This window comes from Herpailurus yagouaroundi, unplaced genomic scaffold (genome assembly GCF_014898765.1).
Source record: "Herpailurus yagouaroundi ecotype Mexico unplaced genomic scaffold, PumYag 295, whole genome shotgun sequence".
Classification (NCBI taxonomy): domain Eukaryota; kingdom Metazoa; phylum Chordata; class Mammalia; order Carnivora; family Felidae; genus Herpailurus; species Herpailurus yagouaroundi.
Genome location: NW_024412512.1, coordinates 628,947 through 654,971, shown reverse-complemented (window position 1 = coordinate 654,971; position 26,025 = coordinate 628,947). Strand labels below are relative to the sequence as shown.

At 62.9% G+C, this 26,025-nt stretch overlaps 2 protein-coding genes and 1 long non-coding RNA gene across 5 annotated transcripts in view; 1 reads left to right on the top strand and 2 right to left on the bottom strand.

Moving 5' to 3' along the window:
• Nucleotides 1-7,204: 7,204 nt before the first annotated feature.
• On the bottom strand, nucleotides 7,205-14,963 carry PLK5 (polo like kinase 5 (inactive)). Its single transcript, XM_040461965.1, has 15 exons — nucleotides 14,727-14,963; nucleotides 13,994-14,107; nucleotides 13,764-13,880; nucleotides 13,035-13,164; nucleotides 12,861-12,948; nucleotides 12,679-12,774; nucleotides 11,976-12,174; nucleotides 11,765-11,891; nucleotides 11,484-11,560; nucleotides 11,246-11,330; nucleotides 10,892-10,969; nucleotides 10,029-10,185; nucleotides 9,163-9,292; nucleotides 8,974-9,084; nucleotides 7,205-8,043 (listed from the first exon to the last, which is right to left on the bottom strand). Exons 1-15 carry the CDS (start codon nucleotides 14,835-14,837, stop codon nucleotides 7,858-7,860), a joined length of 1,806 nt encoding a protein of 601 aa, XP_040317899.1. The 5' UTR covers nucleotides 14,838-14,963; the 3' UTR covers nucleotides 7,205-7,857.
• A 3,806-nt stretch (nucleotides 14,964-18,769) lies between these two features.
• Nucleotides 18,770-21,306, bottom strand: LOC121021537 (uncharacterized). Its single transcript, XR_005786581.1, has 2 exons — nucleotides 21,048-21,306; nucleotides 18,770-18,842 (listed from the first exon to the last, which is right to left on the bottom strand). It is a non-coding gene; the product is annotated as an uncharacterized LOC121021537 (long non-coding RNA).
• A 1,159-nt stretch (nucleotides 21,307-22,465) lies between these two features.
• ADAMTSL5 (ADAMTS like 5) overlaps nucleotides 22,466-26,025 on the top strand; it is a 7,261-nt gene continuing 3,701 nt past the window's right edge. For 2 of the 3 annotated variants that reach the window (XM_040461968.1, XM_040461967.1), the window contains exons 1-6: nucleotides 22,466-23,175; nucleotides 24,019-24,338; nucleotides 24,613-24,808; nucleotides 24,918-25,009; nucleotides 25,254-25,314; nucleotides 25,467-25,575. In XM_040461968.1, the coding sequence (XP_040317902.1) occupies nucleotides 24,283-24,338; nucleotides 24,613-24,808; nucleotides 24,918-25,009; nucleotides 25,254-25,314; nucleotides 25,467-25,575 (514 nt within the window). In that variant the 5' untranslated portion in view covers nucleotides 22,466-23,175; nucleotides 24,019-24,282. The remainder of the gene's footprint in view (nucleotides 23,176-24,018; nucleotides 24,339-24,612; nucleotides 24,809-24,917; nucleotides 25,010-25,253; nucleotides 25,315-25,466; nucleotides 25,576-26,025) is intronic. The other variant, XM_040461966.1, reaches the window with a different exon arrangement.

The following is a 26,025-nucleotide window of genomic DNA, read 5'->3' as shown; positions in this document are numbered from 1 at the left end:
GTAGGGAAAGAATCTCTAAAGACAGACGGACCACCTTCCTGCTTCATGACCCTGGGCATGTCATCTCCCTGACCTCAGTTTTCTTATCTGTAAAATGGGGGCTTAATCAGGGCTTAATCACCTGTCGGTATGTTACATGCTGGCTTGTAGTAGTTCCTGCCCTCCATCTGTGCCCTCGGAGAATACATTCTGGAGGGGATCAATGCAGACACAACCCCTCTGGGGCCGGGAAAACTCCAACAAACCAAACAGAAGAATAAACAATGCCCGGAACCTGGAAGGTGCTTAGTATTTGTTGGATGGATGGATAGATGGATGGATGAGTAAATAGACAGGTGGAGGGTGAATGAATGAATGGATGGATGACGGGATAGTGAGTGGAGGGATGGTGGGTGGGTAAGTCAGAACTTGAGAAGAAGAGGATGAATTCTGCCCCAGGAATAAGGGGAAGGCTAGATAGAGGGGTTGATTGGTCATGGGGGGACAGTGTGGCAAAGGCTTGGAGGTGATGGGATCACAGGGCACGTGATCCCACAGGGTTAGGGAGACAAGGTTGAAATGCTTAACTGGAACATGGCCTTGGGACTCCTTTAGTCTCATGCATCCCAGTCAGGCCTTCCACGGCAGTCCCCTCACCCCTGGACCTTAGCCTTTACAAGGAGAAAGTCACACCAGCCTATGCTGGAATTCAGTGGCCAATAGAATTTACATATAAACGTGGGGGCGCCTGGGTGGTTCAGTCGGTTGAACATCCGACTTAGGCTCGGGTCATGGTGTCACGGCTCCTGAGTTCAAGCCCTGCCATCAGGTTCTCTGTTGTCAGCATAGAGTCCCCCCTCCCCCCCCCCGCCTCTCCCTAGCTTGCACTCTCTCTTACAAATAAATATTAAAATTTTTTAAATAAATGTAAACGTAAACAGCCACATATGGCTGATGGCTCCTATACCGAACAGGATCACTCTAGAATCTTCCAGTCCAGCATTGTCCAACAGAACTTTCTGCGATGATGGGAATGTTCTAGATCTGAGCTCTCCATTACAAGAGCCGCCAGCCAGCCACACTGAGTGACTGAGCATCTGAAAGGTGACTTGTGCCATTAAGAAATGGAACTTTTAATTTTGCATTAATTAAATTTAAATGGCCACCAACAAGGAAGCATCGGGGAAGGTACTATGCTAGGCAGAGAGCCTAGAAACTGGGATAACTGTGTGTGGAGGCCCCAAAACAACAAGGGTCACAGAGGAGACGGCATGTCACCTACATGGCAGAGGGGACTGTGCAGGAGGCAGCAAGCCCAGGCCCCTGAGGCGGAGGTGACCCTGGGTGCCTGGGGCGCCCAGCGTCCTCACGAGAGGGAGGCCTCACGAGAGGCCGCGTTGCTGGCCGTGGGGATGGGGAGGGCCCGCGGGCCCAGGATGTGGTGCCTCTGGAAGCCGGAAAAGTGGGGGACACGGGACTTGTTGGGGCCCCCGGGGAACCAACCCTGCCCTCGCCTGGGTGTTAGGACCTGTGAGCCCAGCGCTGTTGGAGAACCAGCGTGAGTGGTTTCAGCGGGCAGGTCTGCGGGGGGATTTGTGCAGCTGTGGTAAAGTTACCCCAAACCCTTGCAAACACAGCTGACCCTGGGGCCCGCACAACGAAAATACAAAATGAGCCCAGACACCGTGTGGTCTGGGAAGGTAAGGATGTGTTCAAACAGCCCACAAGGATGGGGGGTGTGTCCAAGGGACACAGGAGCCACCGCAGGAAAAGAGCTCCCGGTGACCAGAGCGGGAGCGATCACTCTGGAAGATACAGGACGCCCAGTTAACCTGAGTCATTTCATTTTAATATTTCAGATTTTGTTGAACAGGATGTTGGGTGTTTGTATTTGCTGTATTTGGCAAGGGGCGGGGGGGGGTGGATAGAGAGACAGAAAGGCATCGATTTACAAAGGCGCGTGCCCGGGAGCTCCGTCTTGGGGCTCCTAAATTCTGCCCGGCAGGTAAAGGTGGGGCCAAGCCAGCAGGACGCGGGTGGGGGTGGTTAATATGGACCAGAACTAAGCGCACAGGTCATTGATATACCTTGAGGCCTGTTTCTCGCCATAGCCCGGAGCGGGTGTGCTCTGCGGCAGAACCGGGGTGAAGCCGAAAGCCCCCAAGCACCTGTGCCCCCACGGGCCCCCTGCGCTATCCTCAGGACAGGCCCCACCCACAACCGGACTGGGCCAGAGCAGCCCGTGCTCTGTCGCCACCGTGCGGCCCGAACGGCACATGACGCCTCAACGGCCGCGGGGACCGGCGTTGGGCTTGAATTGGTAACGTGGAGACGAGGGTCTCTTCGCCCCCGGGGTTGTGGGCTCCCTCAGGCCACAAACGGACCCACCTTTTCCACCTTTCACCACTGACCCGTCCCTGGGCCAGCAGCTCAGCCCTGGCACACAGGGGGCACTCCCTAAATGTTTGTTGATTGAGTAAATGACAGGACCCCAAATAACTGAGTTTTTCCTTTACTCACACCAGAGCTGGCCTTGGCCAAAGGTGACACAGGACAACTTGAACACCCCTCTCCATGAGAATTTTGCCACTGTCCCCAGTAGCAGAAAGGGCTCCAGCTCATTGGCTTTTTCTTAAATGTTTATTTTTGAGAGAGAGCGAGCACGCGGGGAAGGGCAGACAGAGGGAGACCCAAAATCCCAAGCAGGCTCCAGGCTCGGAGCTCCAAGCTGTCAGCACAGAGCCCGACGCGGGGCTCGAACCCACAAACTGTGAGATCATGACCTGGGCCGAAGTCAGATGTTTAAACGACTGAGCCGCGCGGGCGCCCCGCGAGACGAGGAGGCAGAACAAGGTGCCATGGTGAAGGACACAGGGGCCAGGTCCCAGGACAAGTTCTGAAAGCCAAGCAATGAATGTCGTCTGACTGTAAAAATACATCTGATTACTCTCCTATCTGCAGAGAGAGGTTGAGATTTGCCGGTGGAGAAAATCTGACCTATTTACATGTATCAATTGGGAGCTGAAAACCATTTTCAACCACTTCAGGCAGGAGATGACGGCCGATGTCAATCCTAATCATGGAACCTCGAACACAGTTTTGGTTCCGAACACGTGTTGGAAATCGTCTTGGGGATACACCCAGGGGTGGGCTTCCTGGGCCATACGGTAATCCTGTGTTTAACTTATGGAGGAACCAGCAGCGGGGTTTTTGTGATTGAAGCCTTTACTGAGGCCACTGCAGAGTCACCTGCGGTTGTGAGAAATGCCGCTGAGAAACTCCCTTGTGCACTTGGTCCGGTTCTCCGTGATGGTCACATTTTACAAATCGATAGTCAGTATCTCCACCCGGATATTGTCGTTGATACAATCACCTCCCTTATTTCAATTCACTTGTTTTCATTCTACTCGCACTCACCTGTGTGGTATGGCATCGCCCACAAGTTCACCAGCTGGGGAAATCCGTGCGTCCACCCCGCAAGTGTCCCCCCCCTCCCCCCGTAACCCTGGCAACCACTCATCTGTCCCCCATTCCTAAGATGTTGTCACTTCATAAACGTTGTATCAGGAGGCTCTTGTTCTCCGTGACCTGTCTGCGATGGTATGTTCTCACTCGCAGGCTCTCGGGAGTCACCAGGATTTTAAAACTTCCCCGTTTGGCAGGGGGACAGGTGGACATGCCTCCAGCCACACTTTTCTCCCAGCAGTTACATACCGAGGTCACCCGCGTGCCTCAGTTTCCTCGTCTGGTAAGTGGGGGAGAGAACCCCCGACCCCAAGCCGAGTTACGTGGATTAGAGCAAGCGGGGCACGCGAGGCCGGCGTCCGGGACCTGGCCCCTGCGAAGCTTTATGACGTCACACGCGGTTGCCACAGCAGCAGCCAATCACATCTGCCCGGCTGCGCGGGGGCCCGGCCCCGCCCCGCCTGCTGCTGGTTGGAGGAGGCGTCGCATCGCGCGCTCCCACAGACCAATGGGAACGTGGTCCAGAGGCAGGGCGCGGGGGAAGCCAAGTTCCCTGCATCCTTCGGAGCATCCATTCTCTCGGTGGCTTCCTCTTAACAAAATAAGAAAGAAAGAAAGGCCCGGCCTGGCACGCATTCGCTGCCTCTTCCTGAAGCTCCGACCCTTGCAAGCGCCCACCAAAGGGAGGCTAATGATTTTATTTCTTGAGGTGCCCTGTTACCCTGTCTGAAGAAGACTCCAGAAACTCGCAGCGTGGGAGCCCGGGTTGGGGGGGGGGGGCTCCCTGCCCCTCCTGCAGTTCGCACCCTCCGGCTGAGAGCTGGTCTGGGAGGTCACCCAGATACTGGGTGGTGTGGGCCGGCTGCTCGCTGAGCCGGCGCCGCTGTGGGGCCGCAGACGGGCGCGGGCAGGCACTGAGGGCAGGGCACTGTGCAAGACGGGCAGCTACATGCTGAGGGTGCCGGGTCCCGGGCTGGGTCCAAAGCGTGTTTCGCTACCGCCGAGTGGTAGCAAATCGGCACAAAGCCGAGTGACCCGAAGCAGTGAAATACACTTGTCTTTTTCCTTCATCATTTCTGGAATTCGGGAAGTGGGAAGGGGTCCAGATGCGTGGTTCTGGCTCGGGGTCTCTCACGAGGTTCTGGTCACAGGCGGGCTGGGGCTGCCTGGTCCGAGGGGCTCAGCTGGGGCCCGAGGACCCGCTCCCAGGCGGCCGGCCGGGGCTGCTGGTGGGAGGCTCGGGCCTCTGCACGGCGCTGTCTGAGCACCATCAGGTCACAGGGGTGAGGACGCGGAGCCAGCGACCCCAGAGAGCGCCAGGCAGACACCTGTATCTTTTGTGACCCAAGGGTGTGGATAGCAAGACCCTGGGGCTGCTGAGTGCCGGCGAGGAGGCCACCCCCAGAAGACCGTCTGTTGACCGGAGACACACCAGGGCGAAGCAACACGACCGGGGAAGGCCGGCATCCCCTCCCCTCCTCGCGGACCCCTCTGGCTCCTTCCAGGTGATCCGGCTGGGGGCGGGGCAGCCACGTAGCCCAGGCCTGGCCAGTTAGGCTTCGACCTGGGACTTCTGCCTGCATTGATGGGAGAGTCTGGCTGACACATTTCCCCCACTTGGCCTCAGAGCCTGCTAACGAGCGAAGTCAACACAGAAGTTCGTAGCACAAGAGACGGAGAAAGGGAGAGAGGGGCAGAAGGAGTCCTTGGCCTGCGTCCGACTCCCCACCATTTCGGCACTGGAAGCCGGTCCTTTGTGTGAGGAGGGGTTTCTGTCATGTGTAACACGAAGCCACCCACAGGTGAATGGCACAATCACAATGTGCCCACCACGCACGGCACGTCCCTCGGCCGCGAGCAGGAGCGAGGCGCCCACCCCCACTGCCCCGCGGACGGACCCCGAACACACGACGCTCAGGGAGGGAACCCGACACGAGAGGCCACGCGGGGAGTGAGTCCGCGTGTGTGAAACGTCCGGAACGGGCTCATCCATGGACGGGAAGGGGGCTCGTGAGGGGGAGGTGGCTGCTAATGGGGGTGGAGTTTCCTCTTGTGCTCATGGAATGTTCTGGAACTAGATGGAAGTGGTGGTTGCATAACATTATGAATGCACTCAACGCCACTGAGTTGTACACTTTAAGTTTATTATTTATTTTATTTTAAGAGAGAGAAACAGACTCCCAAGCAGGCTCCCCACTGTCAGCACAAAGCCCGGCCACATGGGGCTTGATCTCAAGAACCACGAGATCACGACCTGAGCCGAAGTCTAGAGTCAGACACTTAGCCGACTGAGCCACGCGGGTGGCCCTGAGTTATGCACTTTAAAGTGGTTAACGGGGTGGGGAAAAAATACAAAAAATAAAATAAAATAAATAAAATGGTTAATGGCACGGCGCCTGGGTGGGTCAGTCGGTTGAGCGCCCGACTTCAGCTCAGGCTATGATCTCACGGTGTGAGGGTTCGAGCCCCGCGTCGGACTCTGGGCTGACGGCTCCGAGCCTGGAGCCTGCTTCCGATTCTGTGTCTCCCTCTCTCTCTCAGCCCCTCCCCTGCTCACACACACACACTCTCTCTCAAAAATAAACATGAAAAAATTTTTAAAAATGGTTAATTGCATGTTATGTAAATTTCATGTCCATACTACTACCAAAAGGGCAAAAACCGCAGGATGTTTATATCCAGTGTTTTCTGTCTTCCTTCTGCCAGTTCCTCTCCCACCCACAGCCCCTTCCTCCCAGGTTCTCCCAGGGCTCTTCAGCTCCCGCCCCTCTTGTACACGAGTTTCTCCTCCCACGTCAGGCCACACCAAGGCATGCGGCCTCCCCACCTCCCTCGGCCCCGAAGAGCCAGCTTTCCCTCGTCCCTCCCTTGCACTGGCAGCGGGCGGGAGGCGGGCCTTCACACGCAGGCGCAGAAATGCATCCAGGCACATGGTTGAGGGAAAAGGCAAGGGCACACTGATGGTTTCCTTCTTCACTGGGGAAACCCGAGTGCCGGTGCCCCCGCGACCTCCCCAGGAAGGCGGCCGCTGTGCCAGTTTGCAACTTGTCACAAGTAGATGGCATCCACGTTACACTTTTGGAATCGACAGTAAGTGGCTCAGCAGGGACAGCTTGCAGGGTGCCCGGGGGCCGCTCTGGTCCCAGGGGCGCCCGCAGCACAGGGGAGTCCTGAGCGGGGCTGCGATCTGCCTGGGAGGCACCCCCAACCCCCTGTCCTCTCTCCTGACGGACATGACATGACGTGGGTGCCAGCCGAGGGACAATGACAACGATGGCGGTGGGCAAGGTGCTGCATGGGCACCGGAAGCCACCCCTCCCCCACAATGTTGCTTTTCATCTTCACTGTTTGCTTCCCTGATTCCAATAAAATTAAGCATCAGGCCTGTGAATACTTCAGTTTCTCTAAAGCAGGGTCTCTCCCAGGCACTGGGGGACTTAGGGGCATCCGGGTACCTGGGGACGGGGCAGCACCCTGGCCCCACCCCCTTGATGCAGGATCGCCCCCACCCATCCCCCTCCCACGTGACAGCTGCCGACCCCACACCTCCCCTGGGGGCAGGACCGCCCCCACCAAGGACTCTCTAAAGGCTGAGGGCATTTTAAAAAACAAAACTATATGGGGCGCCTGGGTGGCTCAGTGGGTTAAGTGTCTGACTTCGGCTCAGGTCATGACCTCACGGTTTGTGGGTTCGAGCCCCACGTGGGGCTCCGTGCTGACAGCTCGGATCCTGGAGCCTGCTTCGGATTTTGTGTCCCCCTCTCTCTCTGCCCCTGCCCTGCTCACACTCTCTCAAAAATAAATAAAAACTTTAAAAAAATAAAAAAAGTCTCCCAGCAGTCGGCGTCAGGGAGCAGCCGGCCTCCCCAAGCCTCCAGTCTCAAAATCTCAGCCGTCCCTGGGCTGTTTGTTGGCCGGCCAGTCCTTTCTGGAATTCGTGTCTCTGTGAGAATAGGCTGCATGTAGCTCTCAGTCGTCGGCCAGCCCTGGGAGCACATGTCCCCTGGCTGTCACAAGACGCCTTCCCTGCAGAGCAGGGGCCACCGACTTCCCTGCCCGGCCACTGAGCAAAGGTCACACGCTTTCAGCTCTCGGGTCATGGCACAGCCGCTCTGGTGTGAGTTTCTGTGTTGGCGGAGATCTGTGCCAGGAAGAGGATTGAGCCCAGGGCAGGCTGGTCTAAATGTCCCCTCCACTTACAGGCCACGAGGCATCTAACGCCCCCAGAGAGGCGGACGGCAGGCTAGGGAGTCAACTTTTCTTTAATGAAAAAAAGGACAAAGACGCACAAAAGTCTGGGTTGAACAGTCATGACACAAAGCGAGCCCCCCGGCCCCCCCCCCCCACCACCATGCTGTCCCCAGGGACACCCCTCTGGGGAACCAGAGCCTGAACGGAGCCCGGGCCCCGGCCTTAGACGCTCTGCAGCATGTGAAGAGCGTGGAGAAGGCGCTGCCGGGTGGCCGGGGCGCAGCTGGGGCTCCGCAGGGCGCCCAGGGCGTGCGTGGTGCTGCGCTGGCCGCGTTCCCGGACCGTGAGCCGCAGCTCCCGGCCCTGGCCGCTCAGGACCAGGTGAGCCTGGTCTCCGAGGCAGCTCACCTGCCAAGGGGAGAGGAGCGAGGTCAGGAGAGAGGGCCCCCCGGGCCTACCCCCTGCCCTGGCATGAACAGGGCAGGTGGAAGGAGGCTGAGAGCCGCCTGCCTGGGTCTCAGCGGCCGACCCCCACCCCCCCTCCAGGAGCTCAGGGAGCAAGCCCGGGGGGCCTACTGCACCGACGGGACAACAAGACTCAGATGGGGACTCCCCTTCCCACGGCCACCCAGTGAGACCCCTGCTCTTAAGCCTGTGACCCGGGTGAACTGGCCTCCCCAGCTGCGGCCCCGCCTGGGTCAGTGCGAACGTGCTAGCCCCACTCTAGTCTGAACAGGCGGGGAGGGGTTCCTGGAAAATAAAATCATAATTTTTACAAATAACAAGGAAAGCAGGGGTGCATGGGGGGCTCAGTCGGTTGAGCGTCCGACTTCGGCTCAGGTCACGATCTCGCGGTTCGCGGGTTCGAGCCCCGCGTCGGGCTCTGTGCGGACAGCTCGGAGCCTGGAGCTGCTTCAGATTCTGTGTCTCCCTCTCTCTCTCTGCCCCTCCCCTGCTCATGCTCTGTCCGTCAAAAATATAATAAAACCTTAAAAAATTTTTAAAAATAATAACAACGAAAGCCCTGTCTGGGCCGTCGGACTGGGGGCTGGCTAGGATGTGTCAGACTGACGTCACCATGACCGCTCGGGAAAGCCTCAATCTAGAAATGACTTTCTGGGGAGATGACATTGTGGCAGCTGCGAACGCCACCCGTGGAGATGACCCCAAATCACGCTGCCCCGGCACGGACACACGTTTTCGGTTTCGCGGTGTTTGCACTTAGAGGTCAACATGCCCCGCTGCCCCTGGCCGCACCCTCAACAGTGCCTGACGGCCCAGGGGCCTGGGGCTGCCCCGCGGAGGCCACCGAGGACGAGAGCCACCCTGTGCACTCACCTGCAGTGTCCCGTCGCTGAAAAGCAGGAGCAAAGCCCGGTCCGACACGAGGAAGCGCAGCAGGCAGTGGCCGGGGGCCGTCGGGGGGGTGGGCACGGGCCGGCCCTCCTCCTGCGGACAGACCCAGCCTTGCGGGCCTCGGGCTGGCCATGTCCCCAGCGGCCCGGCCCCGCCCCGTCCGGCCCTTACCTCCTGCAGCCGCTGCTGCATGTATCGGGCCAAGAGCCGGAGGACGGCCAGCTTGGCGCCCAGCGGGCTGGGCGCGTCCCTCGGGGCGAACGTGTCCAGCTTCCCCCGCGCGGACGTGTAGCAGACCCGGCTGGAGAGGGGGTACAGGGCGGTGCTGGCTGCCACAGCCTCGATCCTGGGCACCTGAGGCCCGAGGACACCTTCCCACCAGCCACACCCCCTGGGATGGGGATCTGGAGACCAGCTCCTCACGGCCCCTCTAGCCACACCTGCAGCCCTGGCCACTCGCCGGAGCCGTGGACCCAGCACGTCCCTACTGAGATCCTGACCCGCCCCCAAACCCACCCCTCTGCCATCTTCCCATCCTGCCTCAGGGCTGCTCCCGCCTTCCTGCCCTCCCCTCCCACCCCCCCACCCCGCCACGGCCTGTCCCTACCTGACCAGACCAGTCCAACTGTCTCCCTGCTGAGTCTCTAGGTCACTCCTGCCGTGAAGGTCATGTCAAACATGACCTGTTCCAACCACGGCTCGAAGGTCACTGACTTCACAGCCTCCCTGTCCCCCCATCTCACTTTTCCTCAAACCCACTGCGCTGGGACCCATGTCAGGAGCTTTGCACATGCTGTTCCCCGTGCCTCAGATGCTGTTCCTGACAGGCTCCTTCCCATCTTTCAGGTCTCGCCTGAATGTCACTTCTTCAGAAAGCCCCTCCACAACCAGGTTGTAGAAGGTCACCTCCACCCCCACCCCCTGCAAAGTGGTCAGGCAGGAAGGGCTTACAGATGCGCAGAGCAGGCCCTATTTTAATAAATACTTGCAGAATGAATAAGGAAAGGTGGGGGGGGCACAGGAGCCCCAAAACTTACTCCCCCGGGGGGCGCAGGGCCATGTGCGTGCCGTCCCGAAACAGGACACCGCTGCCCCCATCCGACAGCTGATAGCCGAAGCCGTACTTGCTGGAATAATCCACCCACGTGGGGGCCCAGAGGACCGGCTGCTGCCCTCCCGGGGGGTCCTGTGGGGCTGGGTGCAAAGAAGGGAGCTGAGCAAGGGGGTCTCAGCGGGGCCTGGTGGGAGGGCGGGGGAGGCGCAGGACGCGTAGAGGAAAGTGCAGAGCGGGGGGAGGACGGGGCTGGGGCACACGGACACTACAGGCTTTCCTTTATTTCATTAAAAAAAAAAAATTGTGTTAAACACAAACTGCTCGGTGGCTTATGGAATCCCGGATGGGATCCTGGGAGAAAAAGGGCATTAGTGAGAACACGGGAAATCCAGCGGCCCCGGGAAGCTGGCTGAGCCGCACTGGGCGCTCTCCGGGCTGCCTTCGCTGAAAATCTCAAATCATCTTCCACTGTTTACTGAAGACATTTGAACACGAGTTGGCTCCACCGATGGAAGAGCCTTAAAGTCTAGGGTCCTTCTGTGCTACAGCCGCGAGGAGGAGGGCGAGGAAGAGGGCGTGAGACCGAAGACTAAGCAGAACCCACCGGATCCTACGGGAAAGAAAAAGCTCCGAGGACAGTGACCAAGGAGGGGCAGGACGCGGTGGGTGCTGGTGGGGGTCGAGGTGGGGAGTGCATGGGGTGGGCATCACTGTGCTCTGAAGCCTCTCTCAGCTCGGTCCCCGCAGCAGAGCCCCAGAAATACCGGCAGGACCCTGGACAGAACAAGGCGCTTGTCTTCGGATGTGAAGAGGCAGGTGGCCCGGGTGAGTCCGCGGGGCTCCTACCTGGGAGGCTGGGATCCAGACAGAGCAGCAAGTTCCTGATGGCCGCCTCTACCTCCTGCCTCCGGCTCCCCTTGGGCCCTGGGGAGACAGATCTATGTGGGGGGGCGTGGAGGGAGGACAGGCCTGGCCCCCCACCACGAGGGGCCCCTCCCACCAGCCCCGCCCCCAACTCTCAAATCTGGATAAACCTTATTTTGATCCCAGAATGATTCTGAACATCGTTCCCATTTTACAGGAGGGAAAGGTGAGGCCAAGAGAGGGGCGGTGACCCTGGCGAGGGCCAGTCACCGCCCCCCACCTCTCTACCCTCACTCCCCACCAGCAGCCCCCGCCTAGGATGGAGTGACTGCTCACCGGCTGGGTCACTCCGGAGGGTCCCGTGGGTGAGCAGGTAGACGGGGACTGTGGAGCGGGGAGCCTCTGTGCCCAACAGGGAGGCCTGGGGAGGAAGCAGCAGGGGTGAGGGGAGGCCCTGGGCCCCCAGGAGGGCCCTGAGGTGGGGGAGGGGCTCCAGCCTCGTGGCTCTGAAGCCCCTCCCCCCGTAAGAATGCGTCCCACGCGCCTCCAAGTGCGCGCTGCCCCGAGCCCTCACCTCACCGCCCCACTCCGTGGAGTCAGGATCTGAACCACCTCCTCCTGAATCCGAGGCCTCGTTAGGAGTGCAGGGGCCTGGGGGAACGCAAGGAGTTTGGGGGGGCACAGCCCGGCCCCCCGTGCAGCAGGGGGGTATCCGCCACCCACATCCGCCTCTGCCACGGATGGGAAGGTGCGGAGGAGTGGAAAGGACCCACGGCCAGGCGAGGGTGGGTGCAGGCGGCCGGGAGCAGGGGAGGCGGGCCGGGAGCAGGGGAGGCGGGCGGGTGCAGTACTCACAGGGGGGCCGGCACTGGGCCAGCAGCAGCTGGCCCACCTTCCGGACGAGCCTGCGCAGAGGCTGGGGCATGGTAAAGATGGGTGGGCTGTGGCAGGAGCGGGCCGGGAGCCGGTCCGGGGTGAAGCCCTTTGGAGGCGGGCACCGGGGGTCAGCACCGGGCGCGGGCTGCCCGGCCCCGGGGCCTCGGCACCCCCGCTGGACCCCACGCACCTGTGTGAAGAAGTCATCCCGCAACAGGCGGTCCAGGCTGGGCCGCTCCGCGGGGTCGGGCGCCAGCAGGCGGGCGATGAGGCGGCGCGCGTTGGGGGACAGGTGGGCAGGCTCGGGGTAGCGGCCGGCTCTGATGTTCTGGTACATCTCCGACAGGGGAGCCGCCGTGAAGGGAGGGGCCCCGGTCAGCGCTGTGTACCTGCCCCGGGGGCGGGGGTGGGGGGTAGGGGTGGGAGGGTGGGGCAGGGGCCTGGGTGCCCAGGCTTGGCGTGCCCCTACCCACACCCCCCTGCTCCGGACGGGCTTCGCGTCCGCTTTCCCGCACCTGCCCCACACCCGCTCCCACCTGGCCGGTCCCGTCCACTCGGCTGACGCCAACGTCTGTCTGCACGCCCGCCTGCGCGGGTTCCACTCCCGGTACCTCACGACCGCGGACCTACCCGCATCTGCCCGCGTGCACCGGCACACGCCCGTCCACACCTCCGTGCCGGCTCGAACCCGTGTTCCCTCCCACGTGCCCTATGCACACCCGCACACGCGCACGGCTCCCACCGGCCCCGCGCCCGCCCACGCCTGTCCACACGTGTCCTAGGCTCGCTCACGCCTGCCTGTCCCCATTCGCCCTCCCCCCTACATCCTCACACCTGTCCTCGCCTGCCCCTGCCCTCTTCCCCAGGCCCGGGGCTCCCCGGGACCCACTCACATGATGCAGCCGAGAGCCCAGATGTCTGACTGGCAGGAGTGTCCACTCCCGGAGATGACCTCCGGGGCCAGGAAGTTTGGGGTCCCGCAGAGCACTCTGGGAGGGATGATGACGCGGGCTCGGGAACGCTGGGGCCCGCGTGCCAGACCGGCCCCGCCCGCGCCCTCGCGCCCTCCGTGTACCTGTGGCAGCGGCCCCCCGGCCCCACCCTGGCAGCCAGCCCCAGGTCTCCAATCTTTAGCACCATGTTCTTGTTCAGGAAGAAGTTACCTGCCAGAGGTGGGGGGCAACGGGGTATGAGGGCGGAGGCCACGCCCCCCCGCGCCCCTCCCCCCCGCGCCCCTCCCCCCACTCACTGGGCTTCAGGTCGCGGTGCACAATGCGCCGCTGGTGCAGGTAGCACAGGCCGCTGACCAGGCCCCGCAGGTAGTAGCGCACCTCGGGCTCCGTCAGGGTCTGCCGCGCCTCCAGAACGTGGGCCAGTGACTGCAGGTGACCGCGGGCAGCAGTGGCATGGAGGATGCACAGGTGGCACAGGTGGGCACAGGTGAGCAAAGGTGGGCACAGGAGGGCACAGGTGGGCACAGGAGGGCACAGGTGAGCACAGGAGGGCACAGGTGGGCACAGGTAGGCACGGGTGAGCACAGGTGGGCACGGGTGAGCACAGGTGGGCACAGGTGAGCACAGGAGGGCACAGGCAGGCACGGGTGAGCACAGGCGGGCACAGGTGAGCACAGGAGGGCACAGGTGAGCACAGGAGGGCACAGGATAGACACAGGCGGGCACAGCTGTGCTCAGGGGGGCTGGATCGAGTTAAGGTGGTCCTACATGGCCACAGATGAAGAGATGGGCCAGATGAATAAACGGGCACAAGTGGACACAAGTGAGTCCTGGTGTGCAGAAGTGAGTCACCCGAGCCTAGGTGGGCACTGGTGCATAATGGACGAGCACAGACGCGTCTGGTGCAGACACAGTAGAGACAGGTAAGTACAGAGACACACAGGTGGGCGAGGGGAGCACCACAAACATGGGGGGGCGGGGCGCGGTGCAGGCTCCCTCTCCCCCCCCCCCCCCCCGGGGGGCACCTGGTGGCTGCAGTACTCCAGCACCATGTACACGTGGTCGCGGTCAGCAAAGTGTCCGTGGAAGGCTACAATGTTTCGGTGTCGCAGGCGGCTGTGCAGGGCGATCTCACGTTCCACCTGCAGGCGTGGCCCCACCTGACCCCTAGTACTCGGGCCCAGGGGCGTACACCCTCACCCCCAAGGGCAGGAACCTGTCTGGCGCCCCCCTGCGAGCGAAGGTCTGGGCCTACCTTCCCCCGGGTGCGGAGCCGCCCGGCCCCGCCCCCACCACGAGGCACCACCTTGAGGGCAAACACCGCGCTGGTGGACATGTCCATCAGCTTGTAGCAGCGGCTGAAGGCACCCTGCAGCGGAGAGGTGCCCGGCTCAGCGGCCAAGTGTGCGCAGGTGTGCGGACAGGTGACCAGGCCTCTTCACGTGCACAGACACACAGACAACAGGAGACGCACGGACACACAGCTCACACCCTCAGACCCGCACAGGCAACCCCCCGAGCATGCAGGAAAACGCAGGGACGCGTCCCCAGACGTATCCAGATCTGGAAACACCCAGCCAGCGGACCACAATATAGCATATGGACACACGCAGACGCGGAAGCACATTCAGACGCGCGCCTGGAGACAACACGACAGAGTTCTTGCAGAGGCACGGAGCCCTGGAACACTCGAGCGCTCACCCACAGCCCCGGACAGACGGCCGACCTACGGGCACCGCACAGGACGCCAAAGAGCGGTTCCCGCCACAGCGCACGCGGTGCAGGGGTACGCCACAGACGCGGCCGCGCAACCCTCGCAAGCCCAAAGCCAAACCCCAAACTCGCGCGGACACACGACACACGCAGAAGGAAAACCCGGGGACTCGCCGGGGCTCGCGATCGCGCGCGCACACCCCTCCCCGCCCCGCCGGGACCCCCGCGCGGCCCCGGACCCTCGCCGCGCACTCGTGGTGCCGGGCGTGCCGCACCTTGCCGATCAGCTTTCCGCGCCTGTAGACGCGCCCGGAGTTCGGGTCGCGCAGGAAGACGGAGACCGGCGGGCGGCAACTGTGCCGCCGCCGCCGCCGCCCGGGTTCCATCCCGCCGGGAGCCTGGCGGGCGCTCGGCGCGGGCACTGGCGCAGCCTCAGCGGGACCACCGCGCGGCTGCTCCCGGGGCTGCGCGCCGCTGGGGCGCGTCTTATTGGCTGAGGGGGCGGGGAGGGGGCGTGGCCCGACGCTCGGGGCGTGGCCAGGCGCCGGCGGGGGCAGGTGTGCGCGGTGATGGGGGGGGCGCACGGGGACACCGGGCTGGAGGGAGTTTCAGTGATGAGACAGGAGCTCGCGCCCGGCGCGACAGCCCTGCGCCAATCCGGTGCGATCAGCCGGCTCGCTGCTGTTCCAAGCCTGCGCCTCCCGCCAGGCTGTGAAGTGTTAACGTGCCCATTGCCCTGAGCAGGAAACTGAGGTCAGAGAGATCGTCTCCTCTCGGAGGCCTTTCCAGGGAGAGGCGACTGGAAGCGAGGGCTTGACGGGGCTCTCGTGGCACTGGGAGCCGTGGCAGGATTCAGAGGAGGAGAAAGAAAACCAGTATCTCTGGGGCTGGAGCTGGTTGGAAAGGGAGTGAGGCCTGGGGCAGGGACCCAGGAGGGGGGCCCCGCTGGGGGTTAGGGGTACCATATATTCAGGGCGCTAGGCAGCGAGGAGGAACAGAATCTGGGGACCCAAGAGCAGACAAGGGTTTGTGACTCCCGGCACGGGCGGCCAAGGGGAGACAGGTGAAAGGGCTAGTGGGCTGTCTGGGACCCTCCTGGGAACCGGCGGGGACATCTCCGAGCCACACCTCAGACTCAGTTCCAAGCTCTTTCCTTGTGTTCTTTCGTGTACTCTTACGTAAGTCCTGGGACACGGGAACCGGCCCTGTTCCCATTTTACAGGTGAGCACACTGAGGCCTGGGGATGTCGTTGCTTTGCTTACACAGCCAGGAAGGGACAGTCCTGGGTTTGAGTCCAAGCGGCTGCCTCTGGATGCCACAGTACTAATCCCCAAATGTTACATAACACAACGAATGGGGAGGGGTTAGCAGGGCTCCCTGTGGCTGGAATCGGGCCTTGGAATTTTCCAGAGACCAGATTTCGGAATGTGGCCCGGTCACGATGCCAGGGACAGGATACACCTTCTGAGCTGTCACATGTCCACCCGGGGTGTCAAACGGGGATAACAAAGGCACGAGGGACCCTCGGGGGGCCCCAGTGCCTAGGACAGAGTAAGACTCGGGTACTTTTGTGGGGGGACCGGCCTCCGTGCCAGGCCAGGGTTTCGGGCCACCACCGGGGAGCCCGGTGGCTGCATCCAGGGAGCCTAAGTTTGCTGCCGATGGGAACCAGGTGCAGCGTGACAGAAGGTGGGTGGCTGGGGGGCCATGGGCCTGGGCCATCGTGTCGCTGTCACCCTGAAATCTGTTCTGTCTCGGCAGCACACCGCCATCTGGGTGTTAATTCAGGTATTTGTTAAGCGCCTACTTATCAGCCTGCAGAACCCGCCCTGGGCTCCGAATGCCCAAGTCAGACACGCCTGGTCCTCCTAGACTGACCGCCAGGAGATCACCCAGGCTGCACCACGGCGGGGGGGTGGGGGGTCAGGGGGGGCTTCCAGAGGCAAATGTGTGTAAGCCCATCCTTGGGTACAGGCTCTTCTTAGCCCCATATTACAGGTCAGAAAACTGAGACTCGGGAGGGCAGACGCAAGCCAGGATGACTGGTGTCCAGAGCCCTGTCCGCACCCCGCGTCATCCCCCTACCCTCCTGCCCCGGTGGCCCTGGGAGCTCTGAGGGGGCAGGTGGCTGGGCCCTCCGGACCCCCGTCTTCCTGGCTGAGCGTCCACCACGGGGCCCGGGGGGGGGGGGGGCGGCGGGGAGGGAACCTCCCATGCTCCGCCTCCCCTCAGCAGCGACCCTCTCCCCTGCCCCTCCGAAACGAAGAGACATTACAATAAAACAAAGCACATAAACGCGTCCGCTGGCATAGGACGGATAAACACAGCGCGTCCATCCACACGCCGGAGTCTCGTCCAGACTCGGAAAGTTAGGACGTCCTGCCGCCTGCCACCGTGTGGACGGACCCGAGGACACTGCGCGGTGACAGGAGCCGGGCACAGAGGGACGCGTCCCGCGTGACCCCCTAGAGGAGTCCCGTCCACAGAGACAGAGAGTGGATGGCAGGGGGCGGGGAGTCGTGCTTCATGGGGGCAGGGTCTCAGTCTGGGGAGATGGAAGGTTCTGGAGGCGGACGGCGGGGGCGGCTGCGCGACAGTGTGAGTGCGCTCGATGCCACTGCCACTGGAAGGTGGTTGAGACGGTAAGGCCACGCCACGTTCGACCCCCCCTCCCCCCGCCACGCTCCCACAGAGCGAGGACGGCATCAGGGGCTCACCAACATCCGGTTTTCCAGATGCGCGCACGAGGCGGCTCGCCAGGCAGAGGACTGCGGATTGCAGAGGGGTGGCTGCCCCCCCACGCTGACCCCTGCCCAGGCGCCGGAGGCTGAGGTGGTCACGGGCGGGCACCTGGCCTGGCCGCCCCCGCCCGGGAGCCACCGCGCTCCGGCCACAGGCCTGCTTTCCCTCCCGTCTGTTCCTTCGCTGACCTGAGATAACTCCCCGGACTCAGCACATTTCCCGGGAGAAGTAAAGGGACAGCACCGCACAGGGCACCTGCGGTGGGTGGAGGGGGGCCGCGGAGACGGCCCCCAGCGGTGAGGCGCCCGAGGGAGGCTCAAGGGACTGGGCACGGGGTGAAACGTGGCACAGTCAGCTCTGCAAGGTGCCCGAGGCGGGGGAGCGTGAGGCTCGGATCCCTTCCCGGCCTTTGAGAGGCCGCGGGCTCCGTGCCTGTCCTGTGAGCACGCACCCCCCCCCCCCGCGGGGGCCGGGGGGGGCCCGCCCGGGGGGGCACGCCGGGGGCGCCGCGCGGGCCCCGACGGGGGGGGAGGGGAGACCCGGCCCCCCCCCCCCCACCCCAGGACCCGACTTTGTCCTTGCCTCTCCCAGCCTCATGTGCATCGCTGGCTCCTTCTAGAAGCGCCGTCCTCGCTTGTCCTCCCAGACACCCGTCCGCGGGCTTCTTTCCCTGCTTGCTTCCCAATCTTTTCCGGGGTCCTCTGAGGCTGCTCTTCCTCCCCTCACCACCTGCAGCTGAGGCCGCCGTACCCTGTCCTCACTCCCTCTCGATGACATTGTCCAGACCAGCAGGACACTGAAGCGGGAGGCTTGTCTCTCCTCCCACATCTCAGTCTGGACTCGGCCAAACACGGAGCCTGAAGCAAGGGTTTGGTGCAGCGGGTTGGTCCCGAGAGCAGGAGTGAGGGGCCAGGGAGGATGGCGCAGGGCGGGCCCTGGTAACCACTGTGGGCCCCTGAGGAACTGGGCAGGACATTCCTCAGGACTATCTACCTGAGAGGAAGACGAGGGAGCATCAACCCCCTGGCCTCCCTGTTGGCCCAAGACCCCATACCAAGCGCATCCCAACCTCAGGGCCTTTGCATACGCCGTGCTTTGTGCTCATGACGCCCCCCAGTCCTGAGTCTTCTCCCAGCAGCTCCTTCTCCTCTGCTAGCAGCTAGGAGGCCACCTCCACCCCGTGATTCCCTCTGTGGTCCTTCACAACTTGAAATTATGCACGTCCTTGCAGTTCTGCTGGTTCCCGTCCCACCAGATTGGACGTGTCACACGAAGACACGGGTCTGTGTCTGACCCTGCCGTGTGCCCCATGGGTGCCGACCTGCCGGGTGGCCCCACGCAAGCGCAGACCCTCTCCAGACTGCCCGGGACCCTGCCTGAGGCGGGCGTGCCCTCGGGGTCCTCAGGGGGCGCTGTCCCTGCAGGGGGACACTTTCCCTGGTGTCCTCTCTGGATGCGGCCTCGACCTCTATTCAGGGACATTGGTTGACTCCGGCTGTGAGCGAGGTGCTGTTTGAGTGTCAGAGCCGGCCAGATTTCTAGAGGCATAATCCGTATTTTATCTGCCCGGGTCTTTTTTTTTTTTTTTTCTTTTTTAACCAATTACGAGAAAAATAGCTCATTGTCATGTGGGATCCTGGACGAGATCCTGGAACAGAAAAAGGGAATCAGTTTCAGAAAAGAATACAACAACAACACATAGAGAACTCCAAATAAAAGGTGGAGTTTGGTCAGTAGTCACGGCAATTACTGATGTCATCGATCGGTGATAGCAACACTCCAATATCGGTGTCTGAGTTGCGACAAGAGTGCTTGTCTCCTAGGGTTTCTGTAACAAATTACCACACGTTTGGTGGCTTTAAAAAGAATCACACGTTTATCAACCTCACGTTGTGGAGCCAGAAGCCCTAGTGCCCGGGCGTGGGCAGGGCTGGTTCCCCCCCGGAGCCCCAGGGAGCCCCCTCTCCCCCCTTTTCCGGCTTCCAGAGGCCTCGCATCCTGGGCCCGCGGCCCCTCCTCATCCTCAAGGCCAGCAGTGCGGGGTCTGCCCGGCTCTCTGCCTCCCTCTCGTGACGACGCCGGGTCCCCCGGGCACCCAGGGTCACCCCCGCCTCAGGGGCCTTGACAAGGTCCCCTCTGCCGCATGAGGGGACACGTCTGCAGGTTCTGAGGACGAGGACAGGGACCTCTTGGGGCGGTGGATTATATCACCGATGAGAAAGGGTAGACAGAAACTCTCACATCTTTGCAACTTTCTGTAAATGTAAAATTATTCCAAAATACAACTTTTCTTTTTTTTTTTTTTTTCAACGTTTATTTTTTATTTTTTGGGGGACAGAGAGAGACAGAGCATGAACGGGGGAGGGGCAGAGAGAGAGGGAGACACAGAATCGGAAACAGGCTCCAGGCTCCGAGCCATCAGCCCAGAGCCCGACGCGGGGCTTGAACCCACGGACCGCGAGATCGTGACCTGAGCCGAGGTCGGATGCTCAACCGACTGAGCCCCCCGGGCGCCCCTGAAATAAAAATGCTCTTAAAGAAATCAGAATCAGAAGCAGGAACGCAGTCACCCGTAACCCTGCCCGGAGATCATCGTGGGCGACACGAGGGGTTTATTCCGTTCCGCTTCCTGTCAGAGTTTATGTGCCGGGGATATTCTCTTCTGTAAATGGCACCACATCGTGCGTAACTTTCTTGATTTGAGGCGAACACCTTAGATGACAGGCCATGTGTGAGTAACCTCCCCCCCCCCCCCCCCCCCCCCCCCGCCCCCACCGCCACCCCGTCCAGCTGCACAGGCCTCCCCGCCAGGCGTCCTCGCCCTGGGCCCCCAGCCACCTGGCCTTTGCTGGGAGCACCCTCTCCAGGTCCTGCCTCGAGTGTCCCCAAGCCCCCCTCCCACCACTCCCTCACCCATTCAGATGTGGGGACCCTGCTGCGTGCAGTTCGGTCCCTCCACACCTCAGTGTCCCGACCCATTGAGTGGGGTGAGGATTCATCTCGGGGCGCTCCAGAGACCCAGAGTTCTGGAGCACGGGTGGCAGGAACCCCCCCACCCCATCTCCGCAGGAGGCTGAAGTGCCCTGGGGACCACGTGGCCAGGTCCGAGGGATCACAGGAGGCCAGGGGGAGTTGGGGGGGGGGGGGGGTGGTGCACCAGGAGGCCACGAAGGCCGCTCATGGGCACTTCCTAAGCCACAAGGTCACAAGGCCTCAGAGGTAGCAGAGCCCAGCCGACCCACATCCGCAGGACCGGTGTCCCCTCTGCCTCAGGGACGGCCCGGGCTAGAGCTCAGGGTGCGGGACCGCACGGATCGCCCCCCTATTGGAGGTCGAGGCCGGGGCACCGGGAGGGGCGGGGGAGGGGCCGAGATGCCGCCGCACCTGGAGTCTGAACCTCGCGGCCACCCCTCCACCTGCGCGAGGTTCCCGCCCGAGCTCTTGGCCTCCTTCCCTGGGAATCTGCCGAGTCCGGCCCAGCGGCCGCCGGGGCGCGGAGGCGGGAGGCTGGGGCCCGGGGAGCAGAGGCAGGGGCGCGGGCCCAGGACACCGTATCTGCACCCCATCCCCACCCGGCGCCGTGAGCGGCGTCTCCCCAGGCGCTAGGCCCCCGTGCAGGGCAGAGCACCGGCTGCGTACCCTCCCTGCGGGCCACGGGGGCTGCTGTATGCGCGCTGCGGAGCGGAAGACGCACCTCCGAGGGAGGGCGCTTGTCCACTAGGGGGAGCTGCGGGACCAAACCCGCTTTACTTCCGACGCCCGCCGGGCCCCGGGCCCCAGCTCACGCCCGCAGTAGGCGTCCCCCACTCCTGCTGTCCTCTCTCAGCCCCCGTCCAACCACGCTTCACCTCACCGAGTCACTGAGTGCCTCCGGCAGCGCTGATCCCCTGGTCCGCCCTCCTTCCGCCCAGAGGCTCCCTGTCCCTCGGCCCCTAGCACCGCCCCCCCCCCCCGGGGCCCCTGGGACGCAGGCCCCAGTCTCCGTTCAGTCCTCGCTCACGCCCCGTGACCTCATCCGTGACTCTAGACGTCCCGCCGTGCCAAGGACGCCCACACGTCCTGCAGGACACAGCCCCTGCTCTCCCATACTCTTCTTGGTTGACCCCCAGACGTGTCCCCCCACACCCATCCGGAAGTGACCTCTGGACCTGCCCTCCCCACTCCCACCCTCCCGCAGCAAATGGGCACCTCCCTTCCCAGCAGCTCTGGCCAAGCTCCCGCCTCACCTCTTCCCGACGGGGCTCCTGTGGGAGCCTATACGCTCCACTCCCCGACAGCTGCGCGTCCCCCCTCACCTCCACCCTGCACGCCCGCACAACCCCGGTCCCCGCAGGAGGCGGCTGCCTCTTCGCTGCTTTCCTGCCCCCAGAGCAGCCAGGGGTGGCTTCTCCCAAGCTAAGGCACGACTCCCACCGCTCTGGCCTCCACCCCTTGGCCCCTCTCTGACCTCCCCCCACCCCACCCCCCACCCCGCCCTCCTGATTGTCCCTTTTTCTCTCATTCTAGCCTCCGGGGCTCTGCACGCGCTGTTTCCTCTGCCTGGGCTGCCCCCTCCTCCTGGTGATCACCTCTTGGGCGAGGGCCTCCCTCCAACCCCATCTGCAGGGGGCCTGGGACACTTCTCTGTGTCCTGATCAAGAGGTAGGATTGCCTGGTTAGCAGGGCTGTTCCCGGCTCCCCCCTGCGCATAGTACATGCTCAGTAAACACTGCCTGAACAGATGGCCTTGAGCGGCCCTGCCCTGAGCCCCTCCAGGCTGGTGGGCAGACAGAGCTGGACCGGCACCCCCGTCCCTGTGGTCAGGGCCGGACACCCCACAGCCAGCTTCCAGGAGGGGGGGGGCAATCAAGCTGAGCGTGGGCTTGCCCAGCGACCAGGGGGGCAGGCTGTTCATCGACCCCTCGGTGGCCCCATCTTCTCGAACCTGTCAGGAAGCCTCACGGGCAACAGCAAGGAGGCAGGGGAGGGGTGAGCACAGGGCCCCTGCTGCCTCCCTGCGTGGGCAGGGTGAGAGGTCAGTGTGCCCATGCTAAGCTGGGAAAGGGGGGGGGGGTGATGAGGAGCCCTAGGGGGACCCTGTCCTTGCCAGTCCCCGGAAACAGCTGAGGTCCACTTGGAAGTGTCTCGGTGAGGAACCCTGCGGACCCCACTGTCCGGATGGGAAAATAAGTCATGGGGCGGGGGCACGCCCCTGTGCGAGAGGGTCTGGTTCCAAATCGCTGCTCAGCCTGGGAGGGCGGAAGGCAGGGTGGGGCACGTCCTCTGGTGACAGCAGTGCCCGGGAATGCTCCTGGAGGGCCTGGAAGGGGGCTCTCCGCCCCCCACGCCCGGCCCCTCGAGCTGAGCTTCTCCCAGTGCATTGGGGCCCTGCTCTGGGGTGGCCGGGACCCGGAGTGGGAGCCTCAGGATTGCAGCCGGGCGCGCGGGTTCCTCAGTAGGGTAACCTTGAGGGAGGCTTCGGGGGGAGGACCAGGGGAGGGAGGTACTGACCGGGAATGGGGACCCGCGCGGGGACGCGATCTGGGCGTCGGTGGAAACGGGACAGCGTCCCGGACTCCCGGAACCACGGCAGGGCCACCTCGGTTCTCGCACATTCCCGGGCCCTGAGCGCGACGCCCGGAATAGCAGCCCCGGGGTGGGGGGGCGGGGGATAGAGGCGGTCGGTTCCCTCACGTCTCCCCCGCCCCGGGGCTTTCCAAGGTCACCGGGATACGGACTCTGGAACACCAGGCCGTGGTCTGAGGCGCCGGCGCCCGCGCGGGGCAGTCCCCTGCCGTAGATCCGCGCCGAGGCGCGCAACCGCCGCGCGAGGGCGCACGGGGCTGCCCCTCCGCGGGACCCCGGCCTGGGCGCGCCCTGGGAGGCCGGGTGGGAGGGGCTGCTCCTGGCTCCCCCCGCCCCTCCCCGCGGGCCCCGCCGCTTCCGCCTGTCCTGCGGCCGCCCGGGGAGCCGGGACGTGCCGCCTGGGCTCTCCGTAGCCGGTAAGTCCCTCTTCCTATCCCCCCACAATCCCGGCCGGCGTCTCCTCCCCGTCCCCGGGCCCGGGCCGGTGAGGGGCTGGCCTGGCAGCGATCCCAGGGTGGGAGAGAGCTCATCCCCGCCCCCTCCTGGGGAAACTGAGGCCTAGAGGTGTGGCTTGCTCCGGGATCACACCTGCAGGCTGGGGCGCGGCCAAAACGGGATGTGTCATACTCCTCCGGGAGGGTTCTCTGGGGAGCAGAAAAATGGCGCTTCTAGCACCGGGTTTGGACTCCCACCCCAGGGGCTAGCGCTCGGTGTGTGTGGTGCGAGGGGGCTGCGTGTGAAAAGGCCAAGCCCCCCCCCCCCCCCATCTGAGCTCTCCTAGGCCAGCCCGGACTCGGGCTTCAGAGGGGCACAGATACAGCCGGCTACACAGCTCTGGGCAGAGAAGGGCCCTGCCCAGTGGTCCCCAAGGTTCTCAGCACCCGGGGCCACCATGCGTCCCAGCGCCTGATGCCCCAGGTCCGAATGTCAGAGCCTGAGAACCAGGGAAACTGAGGCTGGAGAGGGTCCAGAGTCCACTGGTACAGGACCAGGGCTGGAAACTCAGGGCTGGAAAAGTCCAGCTGGTTCTTTCAGTCCTTGGGGGACCCTGGCCCTGGCCTGAGAAAGGACTCACGGGTGGCCGCTTCCCTCCGCCTTTCTCTGGCAATGCCATGGTCACGAGGAGGGTGTGGATGGCAAGGGACTTCACCCTTTCTTTGACAGATGGGGAAACTGAGGCCCTGGCAGACAAGTCTACCCCCCCAGAGGCCTCCCTCTTTCCTGCACCACCCTCATCAATGGCTCCTTTTCCTCTGCAGGCTGCCCTTGGTGAAGCCCACATCCTCTGCACATGAGGTCACGGGGCCCCGGCAGGACTGGGGCCAGGTCAACCCGCCTTGTGACCCCCAATCCAGGGGCTCCCTGCCACCACAGGTCTGGGAGCCGAGGTGGCCCTGGAGGCCCAGGTGCAGCCAGGGGGCTTCTGCCCGGGACTCAGCCCCCGAGCCAGCCCCGCCAGCCGCACCTTCTCCACAGTCCCTCATACAGCGCTGGACCGAGACCAGCTGATCCCCATTGTACAGATGGGGAAACTGAGGCCTGGGGATGTGGAGTGGCTGGCCCTTGGCCACACAGAAAGGTAGACGCATTGACGGTGGGGAGAGTGGTGGCGGGGTCCCGACACTGGAGATTCCCGTGCACTGTCCTGGAATGATTCCTTCCATAATCAGACACAGATTAAGCACTTGCTGTGTGCATGTAATCAGACGACAAACAATAGCAATAAAAGCAGATAATTCTTTGAGCTCTCCCTCCCCCTCACCGGGCTCTGTGCAGCCTGCTTTTCTTATCTGGTCTGACGGACCCCTCAGACTTTCCTGTAACGGGGGCCCTGTTATTACCCCACTTTTCAGAGACGAGAACAGAGGCCCAGAGAGGTTAAATGACTGCCCCACATCACACAGCCAGTGGGCACAGAGCTGGGGTTCCGACCCCGGCCTGCCGGCGCCCCCACTGCCGCGCCCTCTCTGCTCCCCCACACCCCGCCCCCTCCAGAACCTGCTTCTGCTGTGGACCCTCCTGAACTGTGGTTTAGGGGGCAGTGCCCAGGTAAGGGGGGACACGAGTCCAGGGGGCCAGTGGGCTTGGGGACCTGGCCGGCGGTGTGGGGGCCACTGGCTTCTCTCCAGGCCGATGGTGCCTCTGTCTCCCCAAGTAGGGTCCAGGTGAGTGGACCCCCTGGGGTTCCTGGAGTCGCTGTTCCAGCTCTTGTGGGCGGGGTGTCTCTGTGCGCAGCCGTCGCTGCATCTGGTGAGCGCAGAAAGCTGGGGCTTAGCAGGGTGGGGTGGGAGGGGGGTGCCTGCCCCTCCTCTCCCACCAGCCCGCCCCACTGCTGGCCGCACCCTCTGCCTGCCCACACATGCTGTGCCTTCTAATCCCACTGATCCGGCTGGAATGTGGGTGGGGGCGGCCAGGCCCAAGGGTGGGCAGGCCAGCTCTGGAAAGAGGGTTACTGGGGGTCCTGACCACACTCTGGCCCTCTTGTTCCTTGTAGGCTTCCCGGGTTAGACACATGCTGGGGAGACACCCATGAGTACCGCCTCTGCCATTTGCCGGTAAGTTCTGTCCGCCTCCGGGGCCCTCGGGTGCGCCTTGAAGACTTCCTGCTTCCCCACTCGTGCCCCCCAAATACACCTGCCACCCTGCCAGGCTCTCTGGGCTCCCCTGGGGCTCTCCCAGCCTCGGACCTACCCATCTTTGTCCTCAGGACTGTCCCCCAGGGGCCATTCCATTCCGAGACCTCCAGTGTGCCCTCTACAATGGCCACCCTGTCCTAGGCCCCCAGACGACTTACCAGTGGGTGCCCTTCTACGGTGGTGAGTAGCCTTGCCTCCTGTTGGTCCACAGGAGGCAGGGAGGAGGGGCTGCTGAGAAAGAAAGACGACCGGAGGATTGCAAGAGAACATCAGCACTGGGGCTTTGAAGGATGCATAGGAGTTGAAGTGGAGGGGAAAGCAACACAGGGAGGCAGGGTTTGTTCTGCACGGGGTTGACCACAGCCTGAGGATTTGCGTGGAGCCGTATCCAGAGGCCAACAGTTCTCAAACTTATCCCGGTGGCGGCAGCAATTGTTGTCGCATTTAGCTGAAAATAGCAAGTTATGTAACTGTGTGCCCGGGGCAGTGTGCCTCCACATTTAAGGGAAACAGCTTTAGACACCATAGTGGAAGCAGATACAGATAAGAAAAGCTGACGATGGAGAAGATTCCATCGGTCAGCCTCGTGGGTGTTTTGGGTTTTTTGTGTGTGTTTTTCCCCCCTAAGAA